Source organism: Oratosquilla oratoria, chromosome 5 (assembly GCF_046742065.1).
Source record: "Oratosquilla oratoria isolate Oo_2021 chromosome 5, ASM4674206v1, whole genome shotgun sequence".
NCBI classification, from domain to species: domain Eukaryota; kingdom Metazoa; phylum Arthropoda; class Malacostraca; order Stomatopoda; family Squillidae; genus Oratosquilla; species Oratosquilla oratoria.
Window position 1 is genome coordinate 29,533,589 of NC_134781.1, and position 24,984 is coordinate 29,558,572.

Below are 24,984 nucleotides of genomic sequence, written 5' to 3' on the forward strand. Positions count from 1 at the left end.
TAATATAGAAGTGGTCTCTCACTTATTCAACACAAGACATTTTTTTTTCATAGTAAGATTCTGTAGGAGTGCTTACAGCTCTAGCTTTGAAGTAAATTTGAATGTTTATGGTTACTATCTTGTAATTGCAGTGCTGAAGTGTTATTGTTAATTCATTTGTATATGTAGAAACTGGTGTTATGCAATGAGTTTTGGGGGGAAAGTTCATGTATAAAAAATTTATATTGGTACTGCCTGGGGGACTAATTACATGGTGTTTTGGTCTCTACTGAATGATTGTTTCAGAGTTGCTCTGCATTTTCTACCAGGTAGTAAGTATCCCAACTATTAGATGTCATCTCTTGTGTATATCAATTTCTATGATTTATTTTAGTTATAAGTTTTTTACTTTTATATATATATATATATATATATATATATATATATATATATATATATATATATTACAGAATGCTTAGACTATGTCAAAAGCTTTATTTATGTCCATTGCCACTACTTCCATTCTGTCATAAGGAACTTTTTTTTTTTTTAAGCCTTCAATCACTTGATTGGTAATGTTAATGAGTAGTAAGCTGGTGGAGTGGCCTTCTTCAAATCCATAATGATTTAATGAAGTTGATATGTGCATTCTGATTCTATCTAGGATCAACTTTTCCATTAGTTCAGATATAGTAAAGAGAAGAGAGACAGGATTTATTATACATACATATACATATATACAAATATATCTATACATGAACAACTGATATCTATATAAGACAGGGAATACACAATACAATGTATATATTGTATTTCCTCATTTATATACACAATAACTCTTGTAGTGAAACATGAGTTGGGTTTTCTTATTATATACAGGTGTATCATCTTGTATATTCAGAGAATTTTGTGAACAGATCCATCTTCAGCTCTTCTCACTGCTTCAAGCCTGTAAAGGTGGGTCCTGTACAGATTAGATGTGCAAGTATATGTCCAACCTGTAGCATCTAATCGTATTCATTTCATTATATATATATATATATACATACATACAGAAACATAGAACATAAGAGAGGAAGAGAGAAGGAGTTTGAATGTGTTTGGGATGAGGTATCTGAGAAGTATAATAGGGGTTACTGGGCTGGATAGAGTGAGAAATGAGGAGGTGAGGAGAACAGGGGTGGTAAGGGAGTTGGGAGATAGGGTGGATGAAAGAGTATTGGGATGGTTTGGACACATGGAAAGAATGAGTGAAGAAAGACTAGTAAAAGAGGTATGGAAGGCAGATGTGGAGGGAGTGAACATGAAGGGGTGACCTAGGATGAGATGGATGGATGGGGTGAAAGGGGCTTTGGGGAAGAGGGGAATGTCTGTTGAGGAAGGACAAGAGAGGACAGAAGACAGGGGTGAATGGAGAATGGTTGTATATGGATGATGTTGTGATGCATGAGGTGGAATGAGTGGGGGGATGGGGGGTGACGTAGTATGTGTGAGAAAAATTTGACGCAGCCCGAAGGGATTTCTCCCCATTTTCTCCTTTTCTGCAGGAGGGGACGGAGAGGGGGGGTCGCCGATTTGATGAAGCGGCCTTGCTATGGATGTGCTGTGTCTTGTGATACTGTCTCTGACCCAGGGCAGTGGACAAGATGCAGGGATGACCCATCATCCAGGAGGTGCCAAGATAAGAGGGAGGAATGGAATGGGTGAGAATGGTTTTTATGCTCTTTTTCTTTTTGACTACCTCCCTTGTAAGGGGGAAAAAGCCTTTGGTATATGTATGTATGTATACATACACCAAAGACCTTTAAAAACATCAACCCTCCCTCTCCATCTAAGCAACTAAGGGATGAAGGGTCACCCTGTCCCCTGCCACACTGTTTGGTTCAGAAGTAATGGAGCTAGGCATAGCTTTTCTACAGCAGAGCCTGACAGCTGGAGCTGGTTTACCACCACTACTTCATCACATGGTGACCCCCTCTTTATTTCCTCAATATTATCTATGAGGCTGATAAGGAGAACATCCTTTTAGGCCACATCATCCCTTCATCCATTCACAATCTCCTTACATACACTCTTATCTTTTGTACTTTCTATTCCCTGCTCGACACGTTTCAAATGTATGCAAAGCCTCCTTCAACCCATCTGTTCATTTCATTTTTTGTCTTCTATTCATGCTCACTCCATCCACTTCTGTTTTTCACATTCTATTTGAAAGTCTTTCTTTGTTTATTTTTATATACACAAACCTCCTCAGCATTTATTTCTTATCCAGTCCAACTGCTCCCATCCCCATTCTCTCCCTCACCTTCACATTTTTCAAAATAAATTTTTGTAAAACCTTACATTTCATCTTAATAACACTGAAGCTCTTCCTCTCCATCTCCCTTATACTCCATACAGCCATGGGTACACTCACTTTTTCATTCAACTTTACTTTTATATTCATCCCTAAATACCTTTTCTCATAACACTCTTCATTCTACCTCAAAATCTACTCACTTCCTTTATTCCATAATTCACCTCCACATCCACTTCCCTATTCACCACCACCATACAGTTCAACAGCACAGTGGTACCACTACTTCAGCAGTCCAAATTTGATTCCCACCCAAGGTTAAAATAAGTTCAGCATCACTGCACTGTGAACCAGCACTGCAGCTCTCATGTGGAAGAATTTGTGTATTTACCTAGTTGTATTTTGCGGGAAGGGGAGCTATGCTCGTGGTGTCCCCCCTTTGTGTCTCGCAGTGTCTAGTTTGCTTTTAAACTCATGAATGGTATTTGTTCACACTATTTCCTTGTCCAGTTTGCTCCAAGTGTCTACCACTCTCTGTGGGAAACTGTTTTTCTTCAGATCTCTTCTGTACCTATGTTTTTTTATTTTCTTTCCATGTCCGTGTGTGTGCATTTACCTAGTTGTATTTTACGGGAAGGGGAGCTATGCTCGTGGTGTCCCGTCTTCATATCTCATTTTATCTAAACTATTTTTAAATTCATGTATTGTTTTTGCACACACTACTTTCTCATCTAACTTGTTCCAACTGTCTATTACTCTGTGAGGAAAGCTTTTCTTTTTCAGATCTCTTCTATAGCTGTCTTTCTTGATTTTCTTTCCATGTCCTCTTGTATTTCTATCATCCCATTTTATTAGATCCTCTCTATCAATAATTTCTATGCCTTTCATGATTCTGTAAATAGCTATCAAATCTCCTCTTTCTCTTCTTTGCTCTAGTGTCTGTAGCTCAGGTTTTGCTAGTCTCTCTTCATATGATAGTTTTGAGAGTGTTGGTGCCAATTTTGTAATTGTTCTTTGTATTCTTTCAAGTTTGTTAATACATTTTTTTTGTACTTGGTGACCACATCGTTGCTGCATATTCCAATCTTGGTCTTATCAGAGTGATTAGTGTGTGTGTGTGTGTATAAGGTCACAGCATTACCCACAGATCAGATAAATATGAACTCTGAGCTCTCATCTGGGAGGGTAATAGTTATCAATCACTAGTCCAACACATGATCCAAGACCATAGTGAAACAGAACCAGACACTTCAAACTTTTTTCTATTCCCTCAAGATTCTTACCCTTCACACTCAAATTCAACCTGCCACCATCATTCCTTACATATCTCATCACTTTACTTTTGCCTACATTCACTCACAACTTCCTTCTTTCAAATATCTTTCAAAATTCTTCAGTCTCTCCTCAGAATAACCTGCAATCACATCATCACCAAATAAATGATTCACATACCATGTCTTTCCATTCCCATCTACAAATTTCAACCTTCTATTCTTGCCACCCCACCTTACCATCCCATCTGTATACACATTGGTCAACCATGGTAATACCACACAACCCTGATTTATATCATAACATACCAAAAACAATGAAATTCCTATAGCTTAAATTCTTCATGTAATTTATCTGCAATCATCTTTGCAATTGCAAGGGAAGATGTTGCTCCAGGGGATGGTGCATTCATGCAGTGCAAAATACGTGAGCCAACTTCACAATTAACTTCTCGCTGGAAAACAAAGTCATCCACAAGGGAGCCATCAATGCTCAATGCCTGAGCACGCACACCTGCAGGTCCTCTTGTAATATCTTTTCGACTGATCTCAGGGATAAATTTCCGTAGAATGCTGACCTGTTGAAAGAAAAACATAGAAATAAATATTCCCATCACAAAAGGAAAACTAGTGCAAATTTTAACTTTCAATTTTCAGTATCACTCATTTCTCCTGTTTTGGAAGATGTGGGTTTCCTGCAAAAGATTGAGGGTAATGGTCTGAATGATTGCTGTTCTTCCTAAATCTTCTTTGTCACTCTTGGGGCACCACTTTTTCCATTTCTCATCTTTCCATAGTAAGAGGACAAGAATGCTACTACTGTATTTACACAAGCTTTATAGAATTTAACTAAACATGACTGAGAAGATTAAGGAACCCTTTCCATATTGTTCTTCAAAGTCAAGAAATAATTTTGACTGGGATAACTACCTCAAAAGAGGGAAAGGGGCCATTGGTGTATTTACCTAGTTTACCTAGTTGTATTTTACGGGAAGGGGAGCTATGCTCGTGAGGTCCCGTCTTCATATCTCATTTTATCTAAACTATTTTTAAATTCATGTATTGTTTTTGCACACACCACTTTCTCATCTAACTTGTTCCAACTGTCTATTGCTCTGTGAGGAAAGCTGTTCTTTTTCAAATCTCTTCTATAGTTGTCTTTTTTTATTTTCTTTCCGTGTCCTCTTGTATTTCTGTCATCCCATTTTATCAGATTCTCTCTATCAGTAATTTCTATGCCTTTCATGATTCTGTAAATAGCTATCAAATCTCCTCTCTCTCTTCTTTGCTCTAGTGTCTGTAGTTTAAGTTTTTGTAGTCTCTCTTCATATGATAGTTTTGAGAGTGTTGGTGCCAGTTTAGTAATTGCTCTTTGTATTCTTTCAAGTTTTTTTATACATTTTTTTGTACTTGGTGACCATATCGTTGCTGCATATTCCAATCTTGGTCTTATCAGGGTGATTAGGATTTTCCTCACCATTTCTTCATCCAGGTATGTAAATGCCACTTTGATTGTTCTTATTAAATTATAAGTTTCTCCAAAAATCTTATTTATATGTTTCTCAGGTGACATATTATTCATAACAATGACTCCCAGGTCCCTCTCATTTTCTACTCTTTTTATTCCTTCTTCTCCCAAATTATATGATCCTGTTATTCTGTTTTTGCTTTTTCCAAATTCCATTATACTACACTTTTTTGTATTGAACTCCATCTCCCACTTCCTACTCCATTCTTGTACTTTATTTAGATCTCTCTGTAGTGATTCACAATCCTCTTCAGTTTTCACTCTTTTCAGTAATTTTGCATCATCTGCAAAGAAGCTCATATAGCTTTCAATTCCTTCATCCATATCATTAATATATATAGCAAACATTATTGGGGCCAGAACTGTTCCCTGCGGGACACCGCTTATTACTTCATTCCATTTTGAGTGCTGATCTCTTATCACTACTCTCATTTTTCTTTCTTGCAAAAAGTCTTCCATCCAATTTAGCAATTTACCTTGTATTCCTCCTTCATATTCTAATTTCTTAAGCAACTTCTTATGTGGTACTTTGTCAAAAGCTTTTTTTAGGTCTAGAAATGCACAATCAGCCCATCCATCTCTTTCTTGTATTATATCTATTAGTCTTGAATAGAAACATATTAAATTGGTGACGCATGATCGTCCTTGTCTGAATCCAAATTGCCTTGGATTTAGTACGTTGTTTTTTTCCAAGTATTTTACCCATCTACTTTTGATAATTCTTTCACATATTTTTGCTATTGTACTTGTTAGAGAGACTGGTCTATAGTTGGTAGGTTCTTCTTTATTTCCTCCTTTATATATAGGTACTATATTTGCTTTTTTCCAATCTTCTGGAACTTTTCCTTCTTTTAAGGAACTGCTTATTATGCTATGTATTTTGTCTGCCAGTTCATTCCTACATTCTTTCAGAATCCAGTTTGCTATTTCATCTGGCCCATGCGATTTTCTGACATCAAAATTACCCAAGTGTGTCAATATTTCATTCTTCGTTACTTCTATTTCTTCCATAGGGGGGACTTTTTCCTTCCACTCAATCTCTTCAGGTTGTATATTTTCCCTTGTAAACACTGATTTAAAATGTTTGTTCATAATTTCTGCCATTTCCATTTCCTCAGTGTATTCAACTCCTCCTTGTCTTAATTTCTCCAAGTCTTGTTTGTTTTTCAGTTTATTGTTTACAAATCTGTAGAATAGTTTTGGTTGATCTTTACACTTTTCTATAACATCTTTTTCATATTTTCTTTTTTCCTCTCTGCACTTTTGTACATATTCATTTCTATAACCAGTATATATTTTCCATTTTTCAGGTCTTCTGTCTTTTTTCCATCCGGTCCAGGCTTTGTCTCTTTTGTCTTTTAACTCCCTACAACTTTTGTTGTACCAGCATTTTACATATTCTTTTTCTTGTTTTTGTCTTGGGACATACTTTTCCACTCCTTCTTTGTAAATTTTTGTCAAAATATTCCATTTCTCTTCCACTGATGTTTCTTCTTTGTATATTTCTTCCCAGTTTTCTTGTTGGAAGAATTCTCTTATTTTATCAAAGTTTGTTTTTTCATACATCATTCTTCCTTTTCTATATTGTTCATTTCTTTTCATATATTTTTCTTCATTAAGTTCCAGTTCAATCAATATGTGGTCACTTTTACCTATTGGTGTTTTATATTCAATCTTGTCCACTATTCTAGGTTCAGATGTAATTATTAAGTCTAGCCTCGATGGTTCTTCTTCATTTCTATACCTAGTGTTCTCTTGTATCCATTGTGTCATTGAATGGTCAGTAATCATCTCAAGTAGAGCATTTCCCCATGAGTCATCACCACTCTTTACTGTCATTTCTTCCCAGCAGATTTCTTTGCAATTAAAGTCGCCCATCATAACTATTCTTCCTCCGTCTTCCATTATTTTAGTTAATGCTATCTTTGTGTCCTCTAACATACTTTTATGTTCACTCTCCTCCCATGAGGCTGTTTTCGGAGGCACATAATTGATCACAAATTTTCTGCTCTTCTTATCTCGGTCTTCCACTTCTATCATAATCATCTCTACTGTATTCTTTCCATATATGACACCTTTCACATTTATATCCTTCTTTGTCAGGAACATAACTCCACCCCCTTGTTTTTTCTCTCTGTTTCTAATCCAATAATTGTATGTATCATGTCCTACACTGTTGGGTGGTAGTGGGCCTTTTAATTTTGTTTCTACAATTCCCATTATGTCCGGTTCTTTTTCTTTCAAATAATCATTCAGTTCATTCAATCCTGTTATCAATCCATCTATATTTGTGTAAGACACTCTTAGTTTTCTGCCACTTCCATTGTGTTCTCTGTTTCCCTTATGTTTTTCTTTAGTATGTCGAACTGCTTTATTTTCATGTTCACTACTCTCCAATAGAATCTCTCTTTCTCTGACTCCGTTCTTTCCTCGTTTTTTGCCTTAGCTTCAATTCTTTTCTGCTTTTCTGCCTCTCTTTCCTCCTTATTCATTTCTCTTTTTATCCATACCTTTTTATATTGATCATTTGTTGCTAGTTTCCCTGTCTTGGATAGAATTTTCTCTGCCGTTGTTTGTGACCTGAATTTAATCTTAATTGGTCTGGTCTTATCTGTACTATATTTTCCGAGTCTGAATTTTTCCTCAATTTCCTTTATAATTTCTGGTTCATCTTCCTGGACTAATTTTAATAAACTGCTTACCCTTTCATTTTCCTCCTTGATTCTTGCGGTTCTATCTGGGTTATGTTTCTCTTCCATTCCTAATATAATTATACATTTCTTTTTGTCAGCTAATTCTCTTACTATATTCTCCTTCTGTCTCATCACTTTAATAACTGAGTCTTCATTATGTTCTTTCAATTGCTGTTTGACTATGTCAGTGAATGAAACCTTATTCCCTTCTTGAGTTATTCTCCAATTTTTAGCTTCTGTAGCTATTTTCTCACTGTTTTCATTACTATTCTTCTTCAATTTCTCATTCTCCTCCTTTACATTTCCTAACTGTCTTTTTAGGTCCTCTACTTCTTCAGTTAAGTTTCTGTTAGCCTTCTCTAGTTGTTCCAATCTTTCAATTCTCTGGAAGATGGAGTCTACCTTACCTAACTTACGTTCCAAGTCCTCGATCACCTTATCAACTCTCTCCTCTAGTCTTATCAGTCGGGGGGGGGTTGTGTCCCCCCCACCCTCTTTAAATCCCTGGAACATATTCTCGTCACTTTCTACTGTATTTCTCCTCTCTATACTTCTAATCTTTACATTTTTATTTGCCATTTCGTCATCCGGTGGTCGTTTCATGTTGACCTTACGCCCGTCTGCCTGGGCCAAGTCCTCCACATCCTCATTTCCTTCCATTTCCCCAGCAATCCCTCCCCTTCTCCTCTTTTCCTACTTACCTACTGCCTCACGAGCAATTTCCCCCCCCCTGCAAATACAAAAAGGCACTTCTCTTTGCGTTGGTATCCACAATCTGCACTTTTCTTCAGAGCGTTCGTCAAGCCGTCCGTTCGTTGAAAGTGTGTGTGTGTGTATGTGTATATATATATATTATATATATATATATATATATATATATATATATATATAATATATATATATATATATATATATATATATATATATATATGTATATATATTGTATGAAGGGGTGGAAGGAGTGAACATGAGGGGGCGACCAAGGATGAGATGGATGGATGGAATAAAAGGGGCATTAGTAAAGAGGCCAATGTCTGTAGAGGAAGGAAGGGAGACAACAGAAGATAGGAATGAGAGGAGAATGGTTGTGTATGGATGATGCATGGGAGTGGGTGGGGGGAAGGGGGGTGAGGGAATAAGTGTGAATTATATTTTGACACAGCCTGAAGGGATTTCTACCCATCTTCTCTTTTTCTATATGAGGGGACAGAGAAGGGGGACGCTGATTAAATGAAGCAGCCTTGTTGTGGATGTGCTGTGTCTTGCTACATTGCTTCTGACCCAGGGCAGTGGGCGAGATGTAGCAATGACCTGTCATCCAGGAGAAGCCAAGATAAGAGGGAGGGAAGGCTGTGAATGGTAGCGTAGTGTGTAGGGATGGAATGGATGGGAGTGGATTTTCTATCTTTGTTTTTTGGCTACCTCCCTTGTAAGGGGGAAAAAGGCATTGATGTATCTATGTATGAAGGGTTGATTGATTGATTTATGAAATTTTTGGCTTGAAGGCCAAGTGCTGGAGCCGGTAGGCCATTCAGCGCATATCTATCATATACAAATATATAAAATATCAAGCAAAATGGTAAAAACAATAAGCACTCACAAAAACACATCAAAACAAGATACACATACAAGCAATCATATACACAATTTTAAATTTCATAAAATAAATTGATGTCTTTTAAAAACTTTAAAACATTCTCCACACGACTAAGTATGAAGGGGTGATTGTGCTTACAGCACTGTCTGGACCAGAGGCTTGGAATCTGAGAGAGGCAGAGAGGAGAGGTTTGGATCCGTTTGAGATGAAATGTCTGAGAGCTGTGGTGGGGGTTGCAAGGTTGCAAGATTGGATGGGATGGGAGGCAAGGAGGTGAAGAGGGGAGTGGGGGTAGAAGGGGAGATGGTGGATGGGGCTGATGAGGGAGTGTTGGGATGGTGTGCACACAAAGAGTGAAAAAAGATTGGTAAAAGTGGTGTGCAAGGCTGAGGTGGATGGAGTGAACCTGAGGGGATGACCAAGGATGAGATGGATAGATAAAGTGAAAGGGGCATTGAGCAAGAGGGGAATGTCTGCTGAGCAAGGAAGGGAGAAGGGAAAAGACTAGGGTGAGTGGAGAATGGCTGTGTATACATGATACTGTGATGCAAAGATGGGAGGGGACAGGAGATGAGGGGAAGCTGAGAGTGATTATGTATGTATAATATTTTGACACAGCCCAAAGGGACACCATCTCTTTTTTTGCTTGAGGGGACACAGGTGGGGGGGTTTCCAATTAAGTGTAGCAGCCTTGCTGTGGATGTACTTTGTCTTGCTGCATTGCTTCTGACCCAGACCAGTGGGCAGGATACAGGGCAGACATCCACAAGGAGTGAAAATGGGAGTGGAATAGGTGGGAGTGGGTGCATGCTGTTGACATGACTACCTCTCTTGTAAGGGGGAAAAAGCCCTTGGAATGCAGATATATATATATATATATATATATATATATATATATGTTGTATGACACTGAATGGGTCCCAGTGTTTAGAGATACGTTTTATCAACCACAATGCACTTTAATTCTAAGCCATATAGGCGCATGCAGAAATTGTAACGAGGGACGCCCAAGGACTCGAGCCCATGCGGCGAGAACGTTACAAGTGCCGAGTGACTTAAACCAATACACCATCAAGAGAGCTATAAGTTAAGCACAAGTTTTCTTATATATCTGTATGCTCGAGTTCATACACATACACGAAAGTTTGCGTTCAACCCAGCTCCACTATGATAATGCATATGGTAAGTGTACAAACGCGGGAAGTATTTTGTACGACACTGAATGGGTCCCAGTGTTTAGAGATACGTTTTATCAACCACAATGTACTTTAATTCTAAGCCATATAGGCGCATGCAGAAATTGTAACGAGGGACGCCCAAGGACTCGAACCCATGCGGCGAGAACGTTACAAGTGCCGAGTGACTTAAACCAATACACCATCAAGAGAGCTATAAGTTAAGCGCAAGTTTTCTTATATATCTGTAGGCTCGAGTTCATACACATACACGAAAGTTTGCGTTCAACCCAGCTCCACTATGATAATGCATATGGTAAGTGTACAAACGCGGGAAGTATTTTGTATCATAGTGGAGCTGGGTTGAACGCAAACTTTCGTGTATGTGTATGAACTCGAGCATACAGATATATAAGAAAACTTGCGCTTAACTTATAGCTCTCTTGATGGTGTATTGGTTTAAGTCACTCGGCACTTGTAACGTTCTCGCCGCATGGGTTCGAGTCCTTGGGCGTCCCTCGTTACAATTTCTGCATGCGCCTATATGGCTTAGAATTAAAGTGCATTGTGGTTGATAAAACATATATATACATATATATATATATGTCATTTAAATGTATCCCTCAGCTGAGTAAAATTATATGGCATTAGCCAGCTTAACCCTTTAAGGATTAGAATTTTTTTTCCCAAATGAATAAAATTGTTTGATATGTGCCACAGTAAAATTATTAATAGAAAACAATACTCTCTAATATCACTGTGTCTTACCTGCAAGCTTGGAAAAATGGAGCGCATAACTTCCTTGAATCCAAATGAAACATATTGCAATGCAAGTTTCTGGAAGCCTCGGAATGTGATGGCTTCATAAAGATCATGGAGGTTAATATCTCTCCATCTGTAGGATACAATGCCATTACAAAAAATTATAACAAAATAGTTTACGTCTAATACATACATGATGAAGATGATTCGGTTTAACATTACAAACTCTCCTTATCAGGAGGCTAGGATGATGCCCTTTGTCATGTCAAATATAATGAACCATGTCCTGGGTCCAACTTACCGACAGCAAAGTTAAAACTGCCGTCACCCAGATCTCTGCCACAAGTAGCAACACTTTAACCCATTCAGCCACCAAGCATCCTATATACATATACCAAAAGACTTTTTACCCCATAAAGATAAATTATTATGAGCACTAAAATCTACAATCAATCAGTTGCCCTAGGTCTCTCTTATAGGAGACCCACAGCTCCCAGGTAAAAGGCACTGGGTGGGCCTATGACTCACTCAGGGAGAAATACTGTGTTGTTGTCTCAGGATTCTATGGGGCATTGTAAAATGAAGTGCTCAGAGTCTTCTGTTTAGTGGTTGCATTAAGGGCAGTTTGAGTCTGTGGTTAGGCCTAATCTGTACTGATATTCTTTTAACCCCTTCCATATGGTGACGCCTATGTAGGCGTCATGAGGAGCAAGTGGGTATGCGAGGATGCCGACGTCGGCGTTTTGATTATATTTATTGTAGTTGTACCTGCGTGACCCCCATACTTTGTAAATTGGCTTCATCATATTTTCTATGGTTATCAAAATTCACGGGTGAAAGAGAAAATTATTAATACAGCAGTGACTTTATTTTTTATAATGCGAGTATTATGACGCAACATCGCACGTCTGGCAGCTAATGGTGCCTGCGAGATTTTGGCCCGTATTGAAGGGGTTAATGCTGGATGGTGTCCTACATACAAATGTACCCATGTGGTTCTTACTTCTCATGAGAAGGATTTCTTTGTGAGGTTGATGTTTGGGGGTGTTGGTAGAGTATTGAGTTTGGGGTCTATCATGAAGAGCTTGTTCTGTGATCTGAGTGTGAATTTGGTTTTGTGTGCTACTGGTGGTGGGCTGTATATGCTGAATGAGTTAGTGCTTCTATTACAATAAAGGGAGATGGATAAATGGTGTTTGGGGCTTTAGCAATGAACTGTATACCTATACTTTTCATATTATATTCTATGGAGGGGAGGGGGATTTTAGTTTCAGTGTGCAGTTGTGAGAAAGCTATAGAAAAAGGGGAAGGATGTTTTTTGGGCTTTTATGGATCTGGAAAAGGCTTACGATAGGGTAGACGGAAAGGCACTGTGGGAGGTTATACAGATATATGGGATAGGAGGAAAGCTTCTTGTAGCTGTCAAGAGTTTTTATGAGAGTAGTAGAGCTTGTGTAAGGATTAGAAATGGAGAGAGTGAGTGGTTCGAGGTAAAGGTGGGACTTTGTCAAGGATACGTTATGTCGCCCTGGCTGTTCAACTTATACATGGATGGGGTAGTGCGAGAGGTAAATGCAAGGGTAGTGGGTCAGGGATTGGAGATGGTTAAAGAAAATTGAGAAAAGTGGGAGGTGAGCCAGCTGTTGTTTGCTGACGACACTGCGCTTGTGGCAGGATCGGAGGAGGGACTGAGGAAGTTGGTGGCAGAGTTTGGGAGAGTATGTGATAGAAGAAAGCTAAAGATAAATGTGGGTAAATGTAAAGGTGATGAGGTGTACAAGGGGTGAAAGTGGCAGTAGACTGGAAGTGAGCATTAAGGGAGAGCGACTGGAGGAAGTGGATAGTTTTAGATACTTGGGTGCAAATGTGGCAGGGAAAGGTGGAGTGAAGGTGGAGGTAGAATGTAGATTGAGAGAAGCGAGTAAATACCTTGGTGGATTGAAGAGTGTAATGAGGAATAGACATTTGGGAATGGATGCTAAGAGGAGACTGTATGAAGGAGTGATTGTGCCAACAGCACTGTATGGGGCAGAAACATGGAACATAAGAGAGGAAGAGAGAAGGAGTTTGAATGTGTTTGAGATGAGGTGTCTGAGAAGTATGATCGGGGTTACTAGGCTAGATAGAGTGAGAAATGAGGAGGTGAGGAGAACAACGGGGGTGGAAAGGGAGTTGGGAGATAGGGTTGATGAAAAAGTATTAGGATGGTTTGGACATATGGAAAGAATGAGTGAAGAAAGACTAGTAAAAGAGGTATGGAAGGCAGATGTGGAGGAAGTGAACATGAGGGGACGTCCTAGGATGAGGTGGATGGATGGGGTGAGGGGGGCTTTGGGGAAGAGGGGAATGTCTGTTGAGGAAGGATGGGAGAGGACAGAAGACAGGGGTGAATGGAGAATGGTTGTATATGGATGATGTTGTGATGCATGAGGTGGAATGGGCAGGGGGATGGGGGGTGAGGTAGTATGTGTGAGCAAAATTTGACGCAGCCCGAAGGGATTTCTCCCCGTCTTCTCCTTATATGCATGGGGTGACGGAGAGGGGGGGGTCGTCAATTTAATGAAGTGGTCTTGCTGTGGATGTGCTGTGTCTTGCGACACTGCTTCTGACCCAGGGCAGTGGACAAGGTGCAGGGATGACCCGTCATCCAGGAGGTGCTAAGATAAGGGAGGGTGGAGGGGTGTGGAGTGTATTCAGGGATGGAATGGGTGGGAATGATTTTATGCTTTTTCCTTTTTGGCTACCTCCCTTGTAAGGGGGGAAAAAGCCTTGGTATATGTATGTATGTATGTGCAGTTGTGATGAGGTGGAATGGATGGGGGGTGAGGGAGTATGTGTGAGAAAAATTTGATGGAACCCGAAGGGATTTCTCCCCGTCTTCTCCTTTTCTGCATGAGGGAACGGAGAGGGGGGTCGCCGATTTAATGAAGCAGCCTTGCTGTGGATGTGCTGTGTCTTGAGTCACTGCTTCTGACCCAGGGCAGAGGACAAGATGCAGGGATAACCCATCATGCAGGAGGTGCTAAGATAAGAGGGAGGGTAGAGGGGAGTGGAGAGTATTAGGGATGGAATAGGTGGGAATGGTTTTTCATGCCTTTGTTTTTTGGCTACCTCCCTTGTAAGGGGGAAAAAATCCTTTGGTATATGTATGTACATATGTATGTATGTGTGCAGTTGTCCTATTGGGGTGGTTTTCATGTATTTTGTTAATATTTTCAATTCTCTACTTTGTATAATTTGTAAAGTGTTTGTTTAGCTGACTGTTGCGAGCCATGCTGTGGAAGTGTACTCAAGAGTGGTTCTTATAAATTGTCCGAAGCCCATGCTTGAGATGGATGGTACCTCTCTGTTGAAACCATTTGTGTTAGGTATTCAAGAGTTCTTTCTAGGGTTTCTGGTTTGTTTATTTTCAAGATAAGAATAAGGTGTGTTCTTTTCCAGATTGTTGGTATTCTATTGTGAGACCAGTAGTTGAACACTACTGAGTGGTATATTGTGATATGGTAAGTTACTATCTTGTTCACACCCTCTGCATGTGGGCCCTCCAGTTTTAGGATAACTTTCTTTCAAATGCCCAAAATGTAACCACCACACAGAAAACACAGAACATATTTGCATACACTGACTTCAGTTTCATAAAATCTCTTCCATATGTGACCTACAGGCTAATCCAGCTGTGGGCTGATTACTCAGAGGCAAAAGAGATTCCAGGTAACAAATTTATTGGTTGACTGAAACCTGAGGTTACTGAGTAAGAATAAGTAATAGACAAGCAATCAGCATACCTATATCCTTCTCTCTTCAAGGACAAAACAGCATTAGGCCCAAGCCAAATGTCTCCATTCATTCGTGGAGTGAAGTGCACACCAAGGAAGGGAAATCGTGGATCAGGAACCTGAAAAATAAACACATCATCAATATCTCTCCTTACAAAATCTGTATAAAGTACTAACTTCATCATGAATGTTGAGGACTACAGGATTTATTCACAAATATTAATCATGAAGTATTAGATCTATGTAATTTCATTTATTATTATTTTTTTATTTTCTTTCTTTTTCCCTTACTGGATAAATGTTTCCTCTGATCATGTGAGCCTTTTCTGGCTTCAGTAGCAAGTATTCTCCACGGAATGGAAGAATTTGTTTATCTCCAGAATATCCAGACATGTTTGCTAGTCGATCTGAATGAAGGCCTCCACAGGTTAACACATAACTGCATTGCAACATCTATAAAATAGATAAAATTATGAAACATGAGAAACTTCTATTTGCAGGATATCACAGCAAAAGTGAAGGGTCTCTTTACCCATCACCAATTAATGAACTTTTTTTCTCTCTCTCTCTCTCTTAACAATTTTCATGATTTATAAATTACTCATAATTTGGAACTGAGGAACAGAAGTAAGGATGTTTTTTGGGCCTTTATGGACTGGAAAAGGCTTATGACAGGTTAGACAGGAGACACTGTGGGAGGTACTGCAGATATATGGGATAGGAGGAAAGCTGTTAAATGCAGTCAAGAATTTTTACGAGAGTAGTAAAGCCTGTGTTAGAACATCAAAAGTGACAAAATTTTCACACTGAACGAGAATCCGACTAGAAATAATGTTCTTAAACTGTCAGGAAATAAATCTAATTTGGAAGTGGGTAGAAACAACTTCGCTAACCGTGTATTTCAGTTCGAAGCTTTAAGATTCATTTAGATAAACACCTAAGCAAGATGCTGTAATGACTGCCATTTATTTTATACTATTTGTTTATACATGGATGGGGTGGTGCGAGAGGTAAATGCAAGGGTGATGGGTCACGGATTGGAGATGGTTAAAGAAAATGGAGAAAAGTGGGAGATAAGCCAGCTGTTGTTTGTGGACAACAATGTGCTTGTGGCAGGTTCAGAGGAGGGATTGAGGAAGTTAGTGACAGAGTTTGGGAAAGTGTGTGAAAGAAGGAAGCTGAAGATAAATGTGGGTAAAAGTAAGGTGATGAGATGTACAAGGGGTGAAAGTGGCAGCAGACTGGAAGTGAGTATTAAGGGAGAGACTGGAGGAAGTGGATAGTTTTAGATACTTGGGTGCGAATGTGGCAGGAAAGGGAGGAGTGGAGGTGGAGGTAGAATGTAGATTGAGAGAAGCGAGTAAATGCCTTGGTGGATTAAAAAGTGTAATGAGGAAAAGACATCTGGGAATGGATACTAAGAGAAGATTGTATGAAGGAGTGACTGTACCAACAGCACTGTATGGGGCAGAAACATGGAAAATAAGAGAGGAAGAGAGGAGTTTGAATGTGTTTGAGATGAGGTTTCTGAGAAGTATGATAGGGGTTACTAAACTGGATAGTGAGAAATGAGGAGGTGAGGAGGAGAATTGGGGTGGAAAGGGAATTGGGAGATAGGGTGGATGAAAGAATATCGGGATGGTTTGGACACATGGAAAGAATGAGTGAGGAAAAACTAGTAAAAGAGTTGTGGAAGGAGTGAACATGAGGGAGCGACCTAGGATGAGATGGATGGATGGGGTAAAAGGGGCATCGGGGAAGAGGGGAATGTCTGTTGGGGAAGGATGGGAGAGGACAGAAGACAGTGGTGAATAGAGAATGGTTGTACAGACGCTCCTCTACTTATGTTCATTCGTTTTACATTTTTTCGATTTTACGTTTGAACTGACTGTAAAAAAAAATTGTAAAAAAAAAATATATATATATTTGAGTAAATTTTTTAGTTTAGCGCACTCTCCGTAGTTCAAACAATACTTACGCATGATGCTGCGTCCATTGTTTACATTGCACAAATGACAGACTGAAAGTGCCTTGCCTCCTCCTCCTCCCCTCCTCCTCCACCATCTCAATTTATGTTGCTTGAATTTAATTTATTTGAAATTAATGTTATTATTTTACAATGTTATGTGTATAATTAATGATTTAGGGGTGTTTTGTAAGATACGGTAATAGAATTTATGGATGTATAGTACAGTAACAACTTACGTTCATTTTCAACTTACGTTCGGCCGTTCGGAACGTAACTAAAACGTAAATTGAGGAGCGTCTGTATATGGATGATGTTGTGATGTATGAAGTGGAATGGATGGGGGATGGGGGGTGAGGGAGTATGTGTGAAAAAAATTTGACACAGCCGAAAGGGATTTTCCCCATGTTTTCTCGTTTTCTGCATGAGGGGATGGAGAGGGGGGGGGTCGCCAATTTAATGAAACGGCCTTGCTGTGGATGTGTTGTGTCTTGCGAGACTGCTTCTGACCCAGGGTAGTGGACAAGATGCATGGATGACCCATCATCCAGGAGGTGCCCAGATAAGGGGGAGGGAAGAGGGTGGAGGAGAGTGGAGTGTAATATGGATGGAATGGGTGAGAGTGGTTTTTATGCCTTTGTTTTTTGGCTACCTCTCTTATATAGGGAAAAAAAGCCTTTGGTATTTGTATGTATGTTTATTTGTTTGTTATTATTTGTCTATTATTGTTTGCTAGATTTTAATATATTATTAGTTATCTGTCAATTTATTGTTATGGTGGAACCCTGCCATTCATCCACCTCTCTACTCGTACAAATCGTTATTCGTCCAACTTGTTCAAGTAAAATTCAACTCGTTATTTGTACACTTGCCCTGTGATTCGGACAGTGTTACCTTGTTACTGGCCGCACCACGCAGTCGCTTCAGCTCAGTCTCGTGCTAGCTTCTGTACCCTTCGCATCATCCACGCAAGCTTCGTGAAACTTTGTGCTACTATATTGCTATTTTTTTTTTTTTTTATTAAAAATAGTGCAGCCATGGATCCAAAAAAGATTAGAGATTCAACCAAGCCTAAAAGGAAACCAGTGAGAATGACAATTGGAAAAAAAAAAAAAAAAAAATCTCATTGTGACGTTTTAAATTGGAACTCATATCTCTGACCTGGCAACTCAGTATGGCATGACGAAATCAACCATATCGTCTATACTGAAAAATAAGGACACAATAAAAGAGGCTAATGTGGCAAAATGAGTGACCATTCTTGCTGTGAACAGGTCACCTATAATTGAACAAGTGGAAAAACTTTTGTTAGTTTGGATTAACGAAAAACAATTTGCTGGTGACAGCATTTCTGAAACAATAATTTGTGAAAAAGCAAAGCGGTTACATGATGACCTAGCGAGACAGCCCTGGAACCAGTGCGCAAGGGGGATGGTTTGATCGGTTTAAGAAGCGAAGTGACATTCACAGTGTTTCTAGGCGTGGGGAGGCTGCCAGTGCAAACAAAGATGCTGCTGAAAAGTTTGTTAGGGAATTTAAAAACTTTGTAGAGAGTGAGGGATTTACTCCTCACCAAGTTTTTAATAGTGACGAAACTGGCCTCTTCTGGAAGAAGATGCCTAAGAGGACCTACATCACAAGAGAGGAGAAATCATTGGCAGGACACAAGCCTATGAAAGACAGGCTTACACTCTTCTTGCTTGCTAATGCTAGTGGGGACCTCAAAATTTAACCTTTGCTTGTCTACCACTCAGAAAACCCAGAAGTGTTCAAGAAAAATAATATTATAAAAAGTAAACTCAGTGTAATGTGGAGGGCTAATAGTAAGGCTTGGGTAACAAGGCAATTCTTCACTGAGTGTTTGCTCCGAGTGTGAAAAAAATATCTAGAGCAGAAAAATGTACCACTCAAGGCCCATCTGGTAATGTACAATGCTCCTGCTCACCTCCATGCTTGGAGGAAGATCTGATGGGTGAATACAGCTTCATCCAAGTAAGGTTTCTGCCTCGTAATACCATTCCTCTAATCCAGCCCATGGATCAGCAGATCATTTCAAACTTCAAAAAGCTTTACACAAAAGCACTTTTTCAAAGGTGTTTTGAAGTGACCTCTGACACAGAACTAACCCTCAGGGACTTTTGGAAGAACCATTTCAATATCCTTCATTGCTTGAGGATAATAGACAAAGCTTGGGGGGAAGTTTCTTTCAGAACACTGAATTCTGCCTGGAAGAATCTGTGGCAAGACCGTGTGGCAGCCAAAGACTTAGGCTTTGATATGGAGCCTGTAGTGGTGGATGATATTGTGTCCCTGGGGTCCATGGTCCATGGGTTTGGATGTAGACACTGATGATGTGGAGAAGTTGGTTGAAGACCACAGAAATGAGCTGACAACTGAAGAACTCCAAGAACTGCACGGGGAGCAGTAAGAAGACGTGGTTCAAGAACTTTCTTCTTCTTCAGAGGAAAGTAGTAAGGGAAGCATTTCCACAGCAGAAATTAAAGAACTGTGTTATCACTGGGAGCCTCAATTTGTTCAATGACAATGTTATTAACCATTCTAGAAAAATTCTGAAAAATCATCAAAGGCCGACAACATTGGACACGTTTTTAAAGAAAGAATCCCAAGATTCTTCTAGTGCAAAAAGACAAAAAAAAAAGAAAGAACACCAGAAAGAGAGAAAACACCTGAAGGGATGTTACCTGATGTTTATATAGAAGGTGACTCCCCTTCCAAACATTAACATCAACATCCCTCCTCCTCCTCTCCACCTTCCACTTATGCCATGAGCTCACCTCAGTACAGGTAAAGTGCAGTTAAAATTTTATTTATTTCATGTGCAGTACAGTACTGTATATTTATTGTTTTTCATAGTTTTTATGTATTTTATGCTTAAAATATTATTACAAAGGTATAAAGAGTATATGCAATCATCTGTGGGTCGGGAATGGATTTATACCAATTTACATTATATCTTATGGGAAAAAATTATTCGCAATTCGTACATATTGCCATTCGAACACCCTCCTGGAACAGATTGTGTACAAATAGTGAGGTTCCACTGCATTTACTATTTACCTGTTGGTTTATTATTTAACTATATCTATGCATTTATTTCTTATATTTATTATCATTTATATTATCACTTTTCTTTTTAGGATATATGCCCCGTGGGGCTACAGGGAGAAGGATGCCTAGTCCCTCTCCCCGTCCCTTTCTTCTCGCCTCTTACGATCCAAGTGGGATACTTGGTGGCAGTATTCTTTTCCCCCACCACAGGGAATTCCCCCATCACAGAAAGAGAATACTCAGAGAAATGGTACAGGACAGCAACAAGGGGTTGGGGGACAGCATAACGGAGGAACAGTCGTAGTATAAAACTGTCATCATTTCTCTATGAACAGAATTTCTTCTATCATAGACAAAATGATGTGTGGCTCTGGTCCGTAGGGGCGCCCCATATAGACCCTAAAGTATCGACTGCATGCTACTTTGCCACAATAACAAGCAGCCAATACCCCAGACGGGGGCGGTGGGCAGGGTGCAGGGATGACCCGTCATCCAGGAGGTGCTCAGATGAGAGGGAGGGTGGGAGGGGTGTGGAGTGTATTTAGGGATGAAATGGGTGGGAGTGTTTTTTATGCCTTTCCCTTTTTGGCTACCTCCCTTGGAAGGGGGAAAAAGCCTTGGTATATGTATGTATGTATTTATATTATCATAATTCTTATTTATTTACCATTATTATTTTTTTCTGCATCTGACCTAGTTATGGACCAAAAGGTCTCCTGTTGGCATGCTCCGCCTTTGTAATCCTTTGAATTAGAAATGGGGAGAGTGGTTGAGGGTAAAGGTGAGACTTCACCAGGGATGTGTCATGTCACCATGGCTGTTCAATTTATACATTGATGGAGTGGTGCAAGAGATAAATGCAATGATAATGGGCCAAGGATTTGAGATGGTTAAAGAAAATGGAGAAAATTGGGAGATAAGCCAGTTGTTGTTTGCGAACGACACTGTGCTTGTAGCGGGATCAGAGAACGGGTTATTGAAGTTAGTGACATAGTTTGTGAAGGTGTGCAAAAGAGGGAAGTTGAAGATAAATGTGTGTAAAAGTAAAGTGATGAGATATACAAGGGAAGAGGATGGCGGCAAAATGGAAGTGAGTATTAAGGGAGAGAGGCTGGAGGAGGTGGATAGTTTTAGATACTTGGGGTGAATATGGGGGGATAGGGAGGAGTGGAGGGGGAACATAGATAAAGAGAAACACGTAAATGCCTTGGGGGATTAATAAGTGTAATGAGAAATAGACATTTGGGAAAAGAGAAGATTGTATGAATGGGTGATTGTGCCAACAGCACTGTATGGGGCAGAAACATGGAACATAAGAGAGGAAGAGTTTAAATGTTTTGAGATGAAATGCTTTACAAGTATGGAAGGGGGTTACTAGGGTGGGTAGAATGAGAAACAAGGAGGTGAGGAGTAAAGCAGAGGTCGAAAAGGAGTTGGGAGATAGGATTGATGAAAGAGTATTGGGATGGTTTGGACACATGGAAAGAATGAATGAAGAAACCTTAGTAAATGAAGTGTGTAAGGCAGAGGTGGATGGAGTGAACATGAGGGAGTGACCATGGATAAGTTGAAGATAAATGTGAGTAAAAGTAAGGTGATGAGATGTACAAGGGGTGAAAGTGGCAGCAGACTAGAAGTGAGCATTAAGGGGGAGCGACTGGAGGAAGTGGATAGTTTTAGATACTTGGGTGCGAATGTGGTAGGAAAGGGTGGAGTTGGGGTGGAGGTAGAATGTAGATTGAGAGAAGCGAGTAAATGCCTTGGTGGATTAAAATGTGTAATGAGAAATAGGCACTTGGGAATGGATGCTAAGAGAAGGTTATATGAAGGGGTGATTGTGCCAACAGCAATGTACGGGGCAGAAATATGGAACATGAGAGAAGAAGAGAGAAGGAGTTTGAATATGTCTGAGAAGTATGATAGGGGTTACTAGGGCTAGATAGAGTGAGAAATAAGGAGGTGAGGATGAGAACAGGGGTGGAAAGGGAGTTGGGAGATAGGGTGGATGAAAGATTATTGGGATGGTTTGGACACACGGAAAGAATGAGTGAAGAAAGATTTGGAGGGAGTGAACATGAGGGGGCGACCTAGGATGAGATGGATGGATGGGGTGAAAGTGGCTTTGGGGAAGAGGGGAATGTCTGTTGAGGAAGGACGGGAGAGGACAGAAGACAGGGGCGAGTGGAGAATGGTTGTATATGGATGATGTGATGCATGAGGTGGAATGGGTGGAGGATGGGGGGGTGAGGGAGTATGTGTGAGAAAAATTTGATGCAGCCCGAAGGGTTTTCTCTCTGTTTTCTCCTTTTCTAAATGAGGGGACAGAGAGGGGGGGTGGCTGATTTTGTATGATGTGTTTACACTAGTTTCATGTTCGTTTCTCCCCACATGCTCGGTTTATTTCTTAAGAAGCCCTGCTGAGCAAAACGTTAAATACATTGGATCCCATACTCTGCGTTTGGCTTCTCTCCTACAGTGCTGTACCTATATCTCACACTTAAAATGGATTAAAATGGATGAGAAAGATAGATCTTAAAATGCACATATATTTAGAGTCCATATAACAATTGAATAGTTAAGAAAAAATTATTTAAATGAAACTACAATTTAAAACCCTTAAAAATGGTAAGCAAGGTTATATTTAATATGTGTGTGTGTATACAGGTATAGTATATACATACAGTACCTGTATATATATACTGAAATACAGTATAGTATTAAAACATCAAAAACTAAGAAAAAATTATAAAAATTAAACTAAAATGCATAAAATTTATAAATAAACAGTAAACAGCTTGTATATAATAGTACTCAATAGAAAAAGTTGGATGGATGCAATGCAGAATGTCTGAAGAAAGGAGGTACAGTTATGGTGGACTGGCTGGTGAGGTTATTTAATGTTTGTTTAAGAGAGGGTAGAGTGCCAGAAGACTGGAGGAGTGCCTGTATAGTTCCGCTTTACAAAGGAAAGGGGGACAAGTGTGAGTGTAGTAGTTTCAGAGGGATCAGCTTGTTGAGTGTAGTTGGGAAGGCTTATGGGAGGGTCTTCATTGAGAGGATTAGGAGAGGAACAGAGGGAGTAATTGGTGAGGAACAGTGTGGTTTTAGGACAGGTAGGGGATGTGTAGATCAGATTTTTGTGGTAAGACAGATATGTGAGAAAGCTATAGGAAAAGGTAAGGATGTTTTTTTGGCTTTTATGGATCTGGAAAAGGCTTATGACAGGGTAGACAGGAAGGCGCTGTGGGAGGTATTGCAGATGTATGGGATAGGAGTAAAGCTGTTAAGAACAGTCAAGAGTTTTTATGAGAGTAGTAGAGCTTGCGTTAGGATTAGAAATGGAGAGAGTGAATGGTTTGAGGTAAAGGTGGGACTTCGTCAGGGGTGTGTTATGTCGTCCTGGCTGTTCAATCTTTACATGGATGGGGTGGTGCGAGAGGCGAATGCAAGGGTAGTGGGTCAGGGGTTGGAGATGATTAAAGAAAATGGAGAAAAGTGGGAGGTGAGCCAGCTGTTGTTTGCTGACGACACTGTGCTTGTAGCAGGATCAGAGGAGGGATTGAGGAAGTTAGTGACAGAGTTTGAGAAGGTGTGTGAAAGAAGGAAGCTGAAGATAAATGTGGGCAAAAGGAAGGTGATGAAATGTACAAGGGGAGAGAGTGACAGTAGGCTGGAAGTGAGCATTAACCCCTTCCATACGGTGCCGCACACGTAGGCGTCATGGACTTAGATCTCGGTGGCAGCAGCCAATGCCAGCCGTACGACGTGTCGTAATAATACTCGCATCATAAAATATAGTCACCGCTTATATCGATCGTTCTCTCTTCACCCGTGAATTTTGATAACCATAGAAAATGCGATTACAAAAGAATTAGAAAGAATGTCATTATGGAGGGGCGACTACAATAAATATAATCAAGACGCCGATATGGCAGCCTCGCGAATACACTCGCTCCCCATGACACCTACGTGTGCGGCACCGTATGGAAGGGGTTAAGGGTGAAAGACTGGAGAAAGTGGATAGTTTAGATACTTAGGTGCGAATGTGGCAGGAAAGGGACGGGAGGGGATGGAGGTAGAATGCATATTGAAAGAAGTGAGTAAATGCCTTGGTGGATTAAAAAGTGTAATGAGAAATAGACTTCTGGGAATGGATGCTAAGAGGAGGTTATATGAAGGAGTGATTGTGCAAACAGCAATGTACGGGGCAGAAACACAGAACATAAGAGAAGAGAGGAGTTTGAATGTGTTTGTGATGAAATGTCTGAAAAGTATGATAGGGGTTACTGGGCTAGAGTGAGAAATGAGGTGAGGAGGAGAACAGGGGTGGAAAGGGAGCTGGAAGATAGGGTTGATGAAAGAGTATTAGGATGGTTTGGATACATGGAAAGAATGAGTGAAGAAAGATTAGTCAAAGAAGTGTGGAAGGCAGAGGTGGAAGGAGTGAATATGAGGGGGCATCCTAGGATGAGATGGATGAATGGGGTGAAAGGGGCTTTACAAAAGAGAGGAATGTCCGTAGAGGAAAGACGGGAGAGGACAGAAGATAGGGATGAATGGAGAAGGGTCGTGTATAGATGAGGCTGTGATGCATGAGGGGGAGTGGGTGGGGGATGGGGGTTGAGGAAATATGTATGAGAAAAAATTTGATGCAGCCCAAAGGGATTTCTCCCCGTCTTCTCCTTTTATGCATGAGGGGACGGAGAGGGGGGGGGGGTCGCCAAATTTATGAAGCGGCCTTGCTGTGGATGTGCTGTGTCTTGCGACACTGCTTCTGACCCAGGGCAGTGGACAGGATGCAGGGATGACCTGTCATCCAGGAGGTGCCAAGATAGGAGGGAGGGAGAAGGGTGGAGGGGAGTGGAATATATG

General features: G+C 40.1%; 1 protein-coding gene across 2 annotated transcripts in view; it reads right to left on the minus strand.

The window, feature by feature from the left end:
• Window positions 1–659: 659 nt before the first annotated feature.
• Window positions 660–24,984, minus strand: part of LOC143025426 (L-2-hydroxyglutarate dehydrogenase, mitochondrial-like) — a 98,188-nt gene continuing 73,863 nt past the window's right edge. The window contains exons 6-10 of one of the 2 annotated variants that reach the window (XM_076185085.1): window positions 15,369–15,530; window positions 15,087–15,196; window positions 11,308–11,434; window positions 3,856–4,124; window positions 660–943 (exon numbers count right to left, since the gene is read on the minus strand). In XM_076185085.1, coding sequence (XP_076041200.1) covers window positions 3,873–4,124; window positions 11,308–11,434; window positions 15,087–15,196; window positions 15,369–15,530 — 651 coding nt within the window. In that variant the 3' untranslated portion in view covers window positions 660–943; window positions 3,856–3,872. The remainder of the gene's footprint in view (window positions 944–3,855; window positions 4,125–11,307; window positions 11,435–15,086; window positions 15,197–15,368; window positions 15,531–24,984) is intronic. The other variant, XM_076185084.1, reaches the window with a different exon arrangement.